General features: G+C 39.9%; 1 protein-coding gene and 1 long non-coding RNA gene across 6 annotated transcripts in view; one reads left to right on the top strand and one right to left on the bottom strand.

Moving 5' to 3' along the window:
• LOC112586166 overlaps positions 1-12,261 on the top strand; it is a 104,763-nt gene that overhangs the window by 88,042 nt on the left and 4,460 nt on the right. The gene's annotated exons all lie outside the window — the stretch shown is intronic.
• Positions 1-12,261, bottom strand: part of MTHFD2L (methylenetetrahydrofolate dehydrogenase (NADP+ dependent) 2 like) — a 146,725-nt gene that overhangs the window by 21,202 nt on the left and 113,262 nt on the right. For 3 of the 5 annotated variants that reach the window (XM_044945784.1, XM_044945786.1, XM_006059642.4), the window contains one exon: positions 11,884-12,009. The exons of 1 other annotated variant lie outside the window; for it this stretch is intronic. In XM_044945784.1, the coding sequence (XP_044801719.1) occupies positions 11,884-12,009 (126 nt within the window). Of the gene's footprint in view, positions 1-657; positions 791-11,883; positions 12,010-12,261 lie in introns of those variants that run through there. One more of the 5 variants, XM_044945785.2, reaches the window with a different exon arrangement.

Raw genomic sequence — 12,261 nt, forward strand, 5'->3', positions numbered from 1 at the left:
CACAGCATTGTGGTTATCTGGGTCGTGAAGATATTTTTTGTATAGTTCTTCTGTATATTCTTGCCACCTCTTCTTAATATCTTCTGCTTCTGTTAGGTCCATATCATTTCTGTCCTTTATTGTGCCCATCTTTGCATGAAATGTTCCCTTGGTATCTCTAATTTTCTTGAAGAGATCTCTGGTCTTTCCTATTCTATTGTTTTCCTCTATTTCTTTGCATTGATCACTGAGGAAGGCTTTCATATCTCTTCTTGCTATTCTTTGGAACGCTGCATTCAGATGCTTATATCTTTCCTTTTCTCTTTTGCTTTTTGCTTCTCTTCTTTTCACAGCTATTTGTAAGGCCTCTTCAGACAACCGTTTTGCCTTTTTGCATTTCTTTTTCTTGAGGATGGTCTTGATCATTGCCTTCTGTACAGTGTCATGAACCTCCATCCATAGTTCTTCAAGCACTCTGTCAGTTTTAATCCCTTGAACCTATTTGTCACTTCCACTGTATAATTGTAAGGGATTTGATTTAGGTTATACCTGAATGGTCTAGTGGTTTTCTCTACTTTCTTCAATTTAAGTCTGAATTTAGCAATAAGGAGCTCACGATCTAAGCCACCGTCAGCTCCTGGTCTTGTTTTTGCTGACTGTATAGAACTTCTTCATCTTTGGCTGCAAAGAATATAATCAATTTGATTTCAGTATTGACCATCTGGTGATGTCCATGTGTAGTCTTCTCTTGTGTTGTTGGAAGAGGGTGTTTGCTATAACCAGTGCAATCTCTTTGCAAAATTCTCAGGACCTTTTAGGAAAAGATTAAGTCATTAGAGTTCCAACTTTCAGTACTCTTAAAAAAAAAATTCAGGGAGCTATCATGATCTTTGTGACATGTAAAGATACAGTGAGAAATTAGCTGTCTATAACTCAGAATGGGGTTCTCACCAGAACCTGGGTATGATGACACTCTGATCTTAGACTCTCAGTGTCCAGAACTGTAAGAAATAAATATTTGTTCTTTATGCCACCTAGCCTTTGATAATTTGTCATAGCAGCTCAAACTGACTAAGACATACATCATCAAATTAAATGATTAACATGGAAAACTCAGTTTAATTTTGGTTCTTTATAATATCACCACAGATTAATAGTTCTCTAAAAGTGATTCATTCCAAAATAGTTTTATTTCCTTAGAAACTGGTAACATGCTCTTACTCTCCCAGCTTTAGAACATACATTTAAGAGTAAGTAGTACCAAAATCGGCTTCCCAGGTGGCACTAGTGGTAAAGTTCATGCCTGCCAATGCAGGAGACCCTAGAGACACAGGTTCAATCCCTGGAGAAGGATGATCCCCTGAAGGAGGGCATGGCAACCCACTCTATTATTCTTGCCTGGAGAATCCCATGGACAGAGGAGTTTGGTGAGCTATAATCCATAGGGTCACAAAGAGTTGGACATGACTGAAGCAACCTAGCACGCACACACAATACGAAAGCCACTTCCAAAAAATGGTTACTTTGACATATAATCTAGAGAATATAGGGCTTCCCTGGTAGGTCAGATGGTAAAGACTCTGCCTGCAATGCAGGAGACCCAGGTTCAATCCCTGGTTGGGCAGATACCCTGGAGAAGGGCATGGCAACCCACTCCAGTATTCTTTCTGAGAATTCCAGGGACAGAGGAGCCTGGGGGGCTACAGTCCATGAGGGGGAAAAGAGTAGGACATGACTGAGAGACTAACACACACTAGAGAATATAAGTTCTGTGGGAACAGGGACTCGGTCTATCTGTGTGTGCCAAATCCCTGGTACCTTGAAGGTGTGTTGAGTGAGAAGTATGCACTGAAAAAACCAATGTATGATTCAGTGGATGTATCACTACTGAATCTAGATTGCTGTAGATTAATAATGTGTCAGATGCCACCTTCAGTGGGAGCTTTTGCTCCCATTCAGGCAACTATAAGGGATTATTTCTGTAATGCAAGAGTAACACTAGAGATTTATAAGTTATCCAGGATTATCATGCAAATGACCAGTGATATGATTGAGAAGGTTGAACCTGGTATGGGATGAAGATACAAAAGCAATGTAGGACAGGAAGCTTACCTTACAGAGGCATACAATTCAGTAGGGGACAACTAAATAAAAGTGCAAGGCAGTACAGGATTAAGAACAGAAAGAGTTGGGCAGATTGAGACCTACTATGGGAGTCTGGAGAAGATGGGGACTATTGGGTGACAACAGATCTGACCGGAAGAGAGCTGAGGTCAGAAAAGTAATGAGGAGCTGAGTGGTAATTGAAAGGTGAAATTAATACAATTATGTAAAGTTTAAAAATAAAATAAAATTAAAAAAAAAATAATGACAGGTGAAATTACATATTTCCAGGTTAGGACTCTAGTGGGAATGGAGAGAAAGGCTGAGTAATGTGCACACTCACAAACGCACACATACACTGTTTTCTGCCAGGTATTATGCTCAGGAAGTCTCATACATTAGCTCATGTGAGGTGATTACTTCATTTAATCTTTGTAACAACTCTATAAGATAGGTATTATTATCTCAGTTTTTTGGATGATAAGTCTCAGAAAGGTGAAGTGATTTGCCAAGATCCTAATTGTTTTAAGCAACAGAGCTAGAATTCAAACCTAAATCAGTCTAACTCCAAATCATAGCCTTATATAAAATATTGTACATAACATAAAAAGAGCACGGAGTAAAAGGTAACTCTCAGGTTTTGAATGTAGACTACTATGCATAAATAAGACATCTGGAAGCACCTATAGTAAAATAAGAGAAAATATAGATGAAAAGCTGCTTTAAAAAGCACTTCATGAGTTTTAATTCCTTTATAGTAGTTTCTTATAAGAACAGTACCTTCTGTGTAATTCTGGATCCTCTTCTGTCCTCATATTTTGACTACTGCATTTGAATTTTGAGGAATAACTCTGACCAGATGGAGTCCCAAATTATAGGGTTCTTTTTGCTCTAGGAGAGATTTGTCTAGTGGAGATTCTTTTGAAGAATGCATGGTAAGGCTATAACTATTTGGACCAAATCACAATTATTTAGAATATCATACTTTCCTTATTCAACAAACAATGTTGGGTCACTTATTGAGTACATAAGGCCTTTTGGAATCTTTCCTCCTTCCTTTTGATCTGCTGTTCCCTTCCCATGGAAAGAGCCCTATTTATTTTTCTGCCCACTCTCTGCCCTATATACATATAAATAGATGAAATTCACTGATCATTTCAGACTCATCTCAAAAGAATACCTTCACTCCTGCCTATTTGAGAACTCTTAGAGTCATAAATAATTCTCTTCTTTCTATCTAATCACTTAGCCAATCATACTAACTCTCCTTTTAAATTTTATCTACCATCTAACTACCTCTTAATACTTTCAACCATTACCACCTGGGTCCACACCCCATCTTGGATAATTTCTTACCTGGATAATTACAATGGGTTCTTAACAGGTACCCTAACAGGTATCTCACCTCTCTAAGGTACCCTAACAGGTATCCTAACAGGTACCTTACCAGGTACCCTAACAGGTATCCTCACCTCTCTAAGGTTGATTTGTCATTCAAAAAACCAGGATGATCTTGTTAAATGCAAAAAAATGCATAAATATCCTGCAATGGCTCTGGCGCAAATCCTCCAATGGCTTTCCACTGCACTTAGAGTAAAATTCAAATTCCTTTTCATGGTCTGTAAGGCCATTCATGATGTGGTACCCCTGCTGCTTCCTCTTTATTTCCCAGCATTCTTCCCCTTATTTATTTTGTCCCCAGTTACAGTGGCCTTCCTCAGCTCATCAAAACCAGCAGGTACACTGTACCTCAAGGTTTTCACACTGCTCATCCATGTGTCTAGACTGTTCCTGCCCCATATATCCACATGGCTCTCGACTTGACTTTGCTCAGATCAGCAGTTAGCCTGCTGTGACCACTCTTTCTCAACAACCTAAGGCCATAAATCCCTAGCCCCGCCCCCCATCTTGTTTTATTCTTGTAACGTTAGAGTCGGACACAACTGAGCGACTTCACTTTCACTTTTCACTTTCATGCATTGGAGAAGGAAATGGCAACCCACTCCAGTGTTCTTGCCTGGAGAATCCCAGGGACGGGGGAGCCTGGTGGGCTGCCATCTATGGGATCGCACAGAGTTGGACACGACTGAAGTGACTTAGCAGCAGCAGCAGCAATATAGTATATTATATATTTATTACCTGTCTTCTCCAACCAGAGTGTAAGCTCTTTGTCAGGAAGGACTTTGCCTGTGTCAGTCACTGCTGCATCCCAAGTGCTCATAGCAATGCCTGACACTTGGCATCCCCACCCCCCTGCATCCCACCCCCAGCCCTTCTGTGGCCTCCAGGGATTCCAGAGAGGGCTCTGAGCACCTCTCCCCTTCCTACCATCCTCCTTGGCATTTTTTAGAAAGGGCTGTAGTGAGGAGCCAGAGAAGTACCTAGGCCTCTACTGTGCAGAGAATTATGGGCCAGAAATCGCTGACACGGGCTGGAAGCTCATAGACATTTAAAAATATTATTTCTTCTAATCCATGAACATGGAATATCTTTCCATTTATTATTTGTCTTCTTCAATTTCTTTCATCAAAGTCTTGCAGTTTTCATTGTATAGATCTTTCATTTCCTTGGTTAAGTTTATTCCTAAGTATTTTATTGTTTTATGAAGCTATAGTGGACAGGATAGTTTTCATTATTTCATTTTCAGATTTCATTGTTATGTATAGTATCAACTACACTAAATCAACACTACTGATTTATGATCCAGCAATCCCACTTCTCTTATCCAAAGGAAATGAAAATAGGATACAGAAAAGATACGTCTTGTTTAGTGTAGTTTTACTCATAACAGCCAAGATATGAAAATAACCTAAACATCCCTCAGTAGATGAATGGAGAGTCTGGGAAGGCATGGGCCATGGATGGAGGTGCCCTGTTCCTGGGTAGGTTAAGAAAAGATTGAGTTATAGACCTAGGAATGGACAGACAGACTGATCCAGCATCCGACCTTCTCTTTCCTCTTACTGTCCCAGGATGGCTGGGCTAGATGCCCCCTGTTCCCTCTCTCTAGGACCACCCCACTCCTCACCTACAAATCCCTCCTCAAGTTCAAGCACAGACTCCATCATGAACACAGTTTTCCCTGGTACCTTATGGAGTTGGTGCTGGCTCTGCCTCCCTCTGTGAACTACAGGGCAAGCTAACTCAGCTCCAGAGGGGCACTTGGCCCCACTGCCTTCCCAGACTCTCCATTCATCTACTGAGGGATGTTTAGGTTATTTTCATATCTTGGCTGTTATGAGTAAAACTACACTAAACAAGACGTATCTTTTCTGTATCCTATTTTCATTTCCTTTGGATAAGAGAAGTGGGATTGCTGGATCATAAATCAGTAGTGTTGATTTAGTGTAGTTGATACTATACATAACAATGAAATCTGAAAATGAAATAATGAAAACTATCCTGTCCACTATAGCTTCATAAAACAATAAAATACTTAGGAATAAACTTAACCAAGGAAATGAAAGATCTATACAATGAAAACTGCAAGACTTTGATGAAAGAAATTGAAGAAGACAAATAATAAATGGAAAGATATTCCATGTTCATGGATTAGAAGAAATAATATTTTTAAATGTCTATGAGCTTCCCTTGTGGCTCAGCTGGTAAAGAATCCTCCTGCAATGTGGGAGACCTGGGTTCAATCCCTGGGTTGGGAAGATCCCCTGGAGAAGGGAAAGGCTACCCATTCCAGTACTCTGGCCTGGAGAATTCCATGGACTGTATAGTCCATGGGGTTGCACAGAGTTGGACATGACTGAGCGACTTTCACTTCACTTCACATGCTACCCAAAGCCATCAAAATATTTGATTCAATCTCTATCAAAATTCCAATGGCATTTTTCACAGAAACAGGAAAAAAAATCTTAAAAATTTGTATGGAAACACAAAGATCCTAAATAGCTAAAGCAGGCCTGAGAACAAAGGTGAAGGACCCATTTCAAACAATATTTTGTGCTTGTGCTGTTGTGTCCAACTCTTTGCAACCCCATGGACTATAGCCCACCAGGCTTCTCTGTCTGTGGAATTTTCCAGGCAAGAATACTGGAGTGGGTTGCCATTTCCTCCTCCAGGGAATATTCCAGACCCAAGGATCGAACCTGTGTCTCTTCCATCTCCTATATTAGCAGGCAGGTTCTTTACCACTGAGTCACCTGGGAAGCAAACAATATATAAAGCTATAATACTGAAAGCAGTAAAACAGATACATAGATCAGTGAAAGAGAAATGAGAACTCAGAAATAAATCCCCTACATAGGGTCAGCTAACATTTGACAAGGGAGTCAAGAACACTTCACTGGAAAAGGAAAATCTCTTCAAAAAATGATACTGGGGAAACTGGATAAACACATGAAGAAAAATGAAATTGGAGCTCTAGCTCACAGCACTCACAAAAATTAACTTAAAATGGATTAAAGTCTATTTAATACCTCATACCATAGAACTCCTAGAAGAAAACATAGGGAAGAAACTCTTAACATTGGTCTTAGCAGTCAGTTTTTGGCTATGACACCAAAGCACAAGCAACAAAAATAAAAATCAACAAGTGGGACAACATCAAACTAAAAAGCACCAGCACAGAAAAAGTAACAACAAAGTGAAACGGCAACCTACAGAATGGGGGGAAATACTTGCAAACCACATACTGGATAAGAATGTAATAACCAAAATATATGAAGAACATACAACTCAATAGCAAAAAAGAAAAAACAAAATCCTCAAACAACTCAATTAGAAAATGGGCCAAGGAATTGAATGGACACATTTTCCAAAGCAAATATACAAGTGACCAACAGGTACGTAAAATGTTGCTCCATCATCAGAGAAATGCAAATCAAAACCACAGTGAGATATCACCTCACATTTGTCAGAATGGCTACTGTCAAAAAGGCAAGAAATAACAAGCGGTAGAGAAGACCTGGAGAAAAAGCGAACACTTGTGCACTGCAGATGTGAATGTAGATTGGTGCAAACACTGCTGAAAACCGATGGAGGTCCTCAAAAAATTAAAAATGGATCCAGCAGTCCCAGTCCTGGGTATATATCCACAGGCAGGTTCTAACAGCAGGTAACTCATCTTTCCTGGCTGGCCATACACACAAAAATCTTAGTCCTTGAACCAGGGGAAACATGTAGGGTTCTCTTTCTCAATAGTCAAAATAAGTGGTAAGTAAGCCTTAGGTGAACAGTGCAAAGAAACAGAAGAAAGCAATAGAATGGGAAAGACTAGAGATATCTTCAAGAAAGTTAGAGATACCAAGGAACATTTCATGCAAAGATGGGCACAATGAAAGACAGAAACAGCAAAGATCTAACAGAAGCAGAAGAGATTAAGAAGAGGTGGCAAGAACAGACAGAAGAATTATACAAAAAAGGTCTTAATGACCTGGATAACCATGATGGTGTCATTCACCTAGAGCCAGACATCCTGGAGTGTGAAGTCAAGTGGGCCTTAGGAAGAATTGCTAAGAACAAAGCTAGTGGAGGAGATGGGAATTCCAGCTGAACTATTTCAAATCCTAAAAGATGATGCTGCGAAAGTGCTGCACTCAATATTCCAGTCAGCAAATTTGGAAAACTCAGCAGTGGCCACAGGATTGGAAAAGGTCTGGTTATTCCAATCCCAAAGAAGGGCAATACCAAAGAATGTTCAAACTGCCATAACTGCACTCACTTCACATGCTCAAAATCCGTCATGCTTCAGCAGTACATGAACTGAGAAATTCCAGATGTACAAGCTGGATTTTAAAAAGGCAGAGGAACCAGAGGTCATATTGCCAACATCTATTGGATCACAGAAAAAACAAAATTCCAGAAAAACATCTACTTCTGCTTCAGTGACTATGCTAAAACCTTTGACTGTGTGGATCACAACAAATTGGAAAATTCTTCAAGAGATGGGAATACCAGACCATCTTACCTATCTCCTAAGAAGCCTGTTTGGAGGATAAGAAGCAACGGTTAAAACTGGACAAGGAACAAGTTTTATTAAAGGCAAAATGAGGACTGTAGCCCAAGAGCTATTTCAGATAGCTCTGAGAAACTGCTCCACAGAGTCTGGGGAAAGGTCAGTGATTTTGGTGAAGGGCAAGTACATGTAATCAGGCACATATATTTTGTTGAAAGTTGATGCTAGTCTCCTGAAAATTACTGCTAGTCACGAGGAGCAGATGTCGCCATGAAGGGTTTTAGTGCTTTTCTAGCCACAGGAGATGCAAGAATTGGGCTCATAAAATCTTTTGAAAATCTCTATCTGCAGACCTGTTCTGCCAGTTGTTCCCAGATCACACAGTGCCTCATTTCTATCTCCACCCTGAACGCCTTTCAGGGAATGTTGAAGGTCAGCAGCTGCAGCAGCTCATGATTTAATCCTTGTGGAGGCAGATGGCTAGTGCCAGTGTGTAGTTGGCATAACAATACCTACCTTATAGGGTTATCATAATTACTGAATCAAAATTAAACAATACATGCTTATAGGGTTATTCATATATAAAAGTCTGGGAACAATAACTAGTACCCTGTAAGCACTTCACAAACACTGGCTATGAGAACACAGAAATAAGAGCAGGAAACCCTAGTGGATGAAGGAAGATGCAGTTTAGAGGAAACTATATCTAAACCCAAATAAAAATCTGAGCTCAAAGTCTCAAGGAAATATTTAGGGTGTTTTTATGTTCTCTTTTGTCAAGAACTATAGTGAGTGTGATGTAACCTTCATGTTGTATTTGATACAAAATATCAGTCTTCTTAGAGAGAAGCCTGATTTAAAAATGAGGTCAAAACATTTAATAATGAAGCAGAATACATACAGGCATGTGTATTTTCTTAGAAAGAAAATGGACTAAATGGCACCTGATTCTATAAATCACTGAATTTGTAAAATAATCTGCAATTATTTACATATTTCCAGTAATACCTAAAGGGGGTCGTGGATGAAATTATTCTTTAAAAATCATTCCCACTGAAGTAATCTACTTGAAGTAGGTCATCCTGTTTCCTTTATTATTGAGCCAAGATTTCTGCAAGGACCATTTACTTCAGCTCTGCATTTTACCTGTATCTGGCTTATCTGTCTTGGCTATAGTTGTAGTGAAACTTTCATCGATACTCACAAATCAGCCACAATTTCCCTGTGGCAATTTACAGCTGACTGCTACCTATAAGTTTTGCAGCAGAACCCACATGAAAGTCCCTCCCTCTCAGCTTCGGGATCATCCCTCACCTCAGGTTAAGTCCTGATGAACAATCTGAAGAGCAGCATGTCAAAACCTATCACTTGCGTGCTCCTCTGGGTGATTGAGTCATGGCCTCACCGGTAAGGCCTTCTTTACCAAGTCCAGGTCTTAGGGCTCTGGCTCCACGAACCAGCAGGGCGACAAGAGTAATTTTATAAATCACATAGGCGTGTTTTATGATAGGATCAGAAAAACCTGACTTTCTGAAAGTTTCTGTGTTTTTACACAATCACATGGCAACACTCAGCTGAACGTCCGAGATGCACCAAGTGTTAGAGCTGGAGGAACAACTGCCATCATTGCTGTCAACTGGTAACAATGCTGGACAGAGAGGCTGCTAAGTTAATGGGCTGCAATAATAGGTCTCAGGGCACCTCTTCAGTCTCTCAGCCCAGTGCTCTTCCTTACATCTTAGTCTCTCACGGTCATGTCCTTTTTTGTTTCATTATATAGTTAGATACGCATAACTGTAATTTAATAGATACTACCAAGGGATTGTATATGTGACAGCGTATGCACCCACCCCACAATGCTCATTTTAAAGAAATGTTTTCATAAAATCTGAATTGAATGAAATATCATATAGGAGAAGGGTCTTATAAAACACTGCCAACTGCCAGCTAGGTAAGCTTGCCCCAGAAGCACAGTCAAGGTTGTGAGCTGTGTTTAACATCCTGCTTTCTTGCGTTGAGCTGGTTGTCACGTGCTGTCAATGCCATCTGGATGCATTATAAGTGTGTGGTGATTTTGCAGTAAACACACAGTAACTATAATGTAACCCAGAAGCAGAATGACTGAAAAAAAAAAAAAAAGGTCAACTTTTAAAATGAAATCTATCCTTACTTGAAATTTCAAGTTTAGAAATTCAAATATATTATAGATATCTGACATTAGTGACTGAATATGAAAAATTAAATAAAGAAGAGAGGTCATTTCCTAAAGAGGCCAGCGTGGACACACACATACATACAGACATACATGTTCACTTGGGGAGCCACCTTGCTCGGTTGGCAGGCTCCATGAATGACAGCCTGTGAGGGCAGCAGATGATAAGGTCCATCTGTACTTTGCTCTCTTCATCATTCTGTCTCCAGAGCTTTTGTCTTCAGGCTTCCCTTTTCTTTTTAGCACCAGACTTAGCATCCCTGCTTGGACCTGGTCCCTGATGCACCCTGGAATCTCACATTCAAGGGGCCAATACCTTACTCAGAAGGACGCTCCTGAGTCTCTGTATAGTCATTTGTATTACATACCACGCTAGGACTTGGGCAAACCATCAGCTCATGACCAAATTCCAAGAGAAAATGTGAAGTCTGAATTATTTTTAAAAAGAGCATGATTTTTCCTTTCAATTTGTCTGTAAAGACACACTTTTAACTTGTGGAAGTTCTTGCATGACCCTGCTTTTTTAGCCAGAATGACCAATCCAATATATAAAATATTTCTAATATGAAAATTACTCTATTACATCCATGTATTACTAGACAGCTAAGATTCCTAAATTATACTGAAAAGCCCAATGCAGATAAGTATTTGACAAAGACACTGGAAGTAAAATTGGATTAGGGGTCAGGCATCTAAAAATATATCTATCTTGGGGTTAAGTTTCTTCATCTATACAGCTAAGGCATTGGGTTAGAATTTCTTTTGTTCCTACACATTGGCTGCTTTGTCTCCTTCATCGGCCATAGTAATGTTAACCTAACTCCTCTTTCTCGTCCTCTTTAAAACACAAGTGAGGGATATTGACTTGAATTATCCAGGGAACTATTTAGATCTGAAATATAGTGAGGGCTAGCAAACACATCCCAAGTCGCCTTCTGGCTCTGAGAATGAATGGCTGAGTATAAAGCATGGATGATGAAGGACAGAGATACACTACCAACAGTCAAAACAATGCTAAGAAAACTGCACTACAAAGAATTTAATCTTAAAACTAAATATTAATGATGTCATTATATTTTTCTCCAAAGAAAGAAGATGAGGAAAGGAAGGACAGAAGGAAAGAAAGAAGGAAGGTAGGAAGGAAGAAGTGAAGGAAAGAGGTCAGGCAGAAGGAAGGAAATACGTGAGTGCATTACACTCTTTTCCATCAGAGGAAAGATTAATGTAATAATTAATAATAGTGCCAAAATCTGGGCTTCCCTGATGCTCTAGTGGTTAAGAATCTGCCTGCCAATGCAGAGGACACGGGTTCAAGCCCTGGTCCAGGAAGATCCCACGTGCCATGGAGCAACTAAGCCCATGTGCCACCACTACTGAACCAGTGCTCTACAGCCTGTGAGCTGCAGCTGCTGAAGCCTGCAAGCCTAGAATCCGTGCTCCACAGGGAAACCACTGCAGTGAGAAGCCTGGGCAACACAATGAAGAGTAGCCCCTGCTCACTGCAACTAGAGGAATGTCTGTGAAGCAACAAAGATCCAGCACAGCCAAAATAAATAATCTTAAAAAAAATTATAAAAAAGTAATGCCCCAATCAAATAGAAAATCTCTCCTTCAACTATCAAAACATGCAAAGTTGAACCTCTGTTTTTCTTCATTTGTCAAAAGAGATGCACTTTATTACCTTCAAAGTCCACATCTCCAACGAGTTTTGTCTTTCCTGTGATTGGGTCATAGACATAGTTGATACCAACGTCGATTACAGCAGCACCTTCCCTAACCATATCCGATGTGATCAACTTTGGGATACCTAGAAGCAAAACAGAGTTGTAAAACACTGGGAAATACTTAAACTTTGTCCTTGAGCATAACAAAGATTTATACATCTGGTATTTTTGTTGTCATGGAAAGGTAGCACATGAGGGTATCGCTGGATGAAATCCTGTTAGGGTTTACCCTTCACCTTAGAGATTGCTTAGCAGACTTCAAATGGACCCAGCTTGAGCAGCCTCCTTTTGTATCTCATGTACTGTAAATAGCATGGGGAGATTATGGAGATAAA

Source organism: Bubalus bubalis, chromosome 7, assembly GCF_019923935.1.
Source record: "Bubalus bubalis isolate 160015118507 breed Murrah chromosome 7, NDDB_SH_1, whole genome shotgun sequence".
NCBI classification, from domain to species: domain Eukaryota; kingdom Metazoa; phylum Chordata; class Mammalia; order Artiodactyla; family Bovidae; genus Bubalus; species Bubalus bubalis.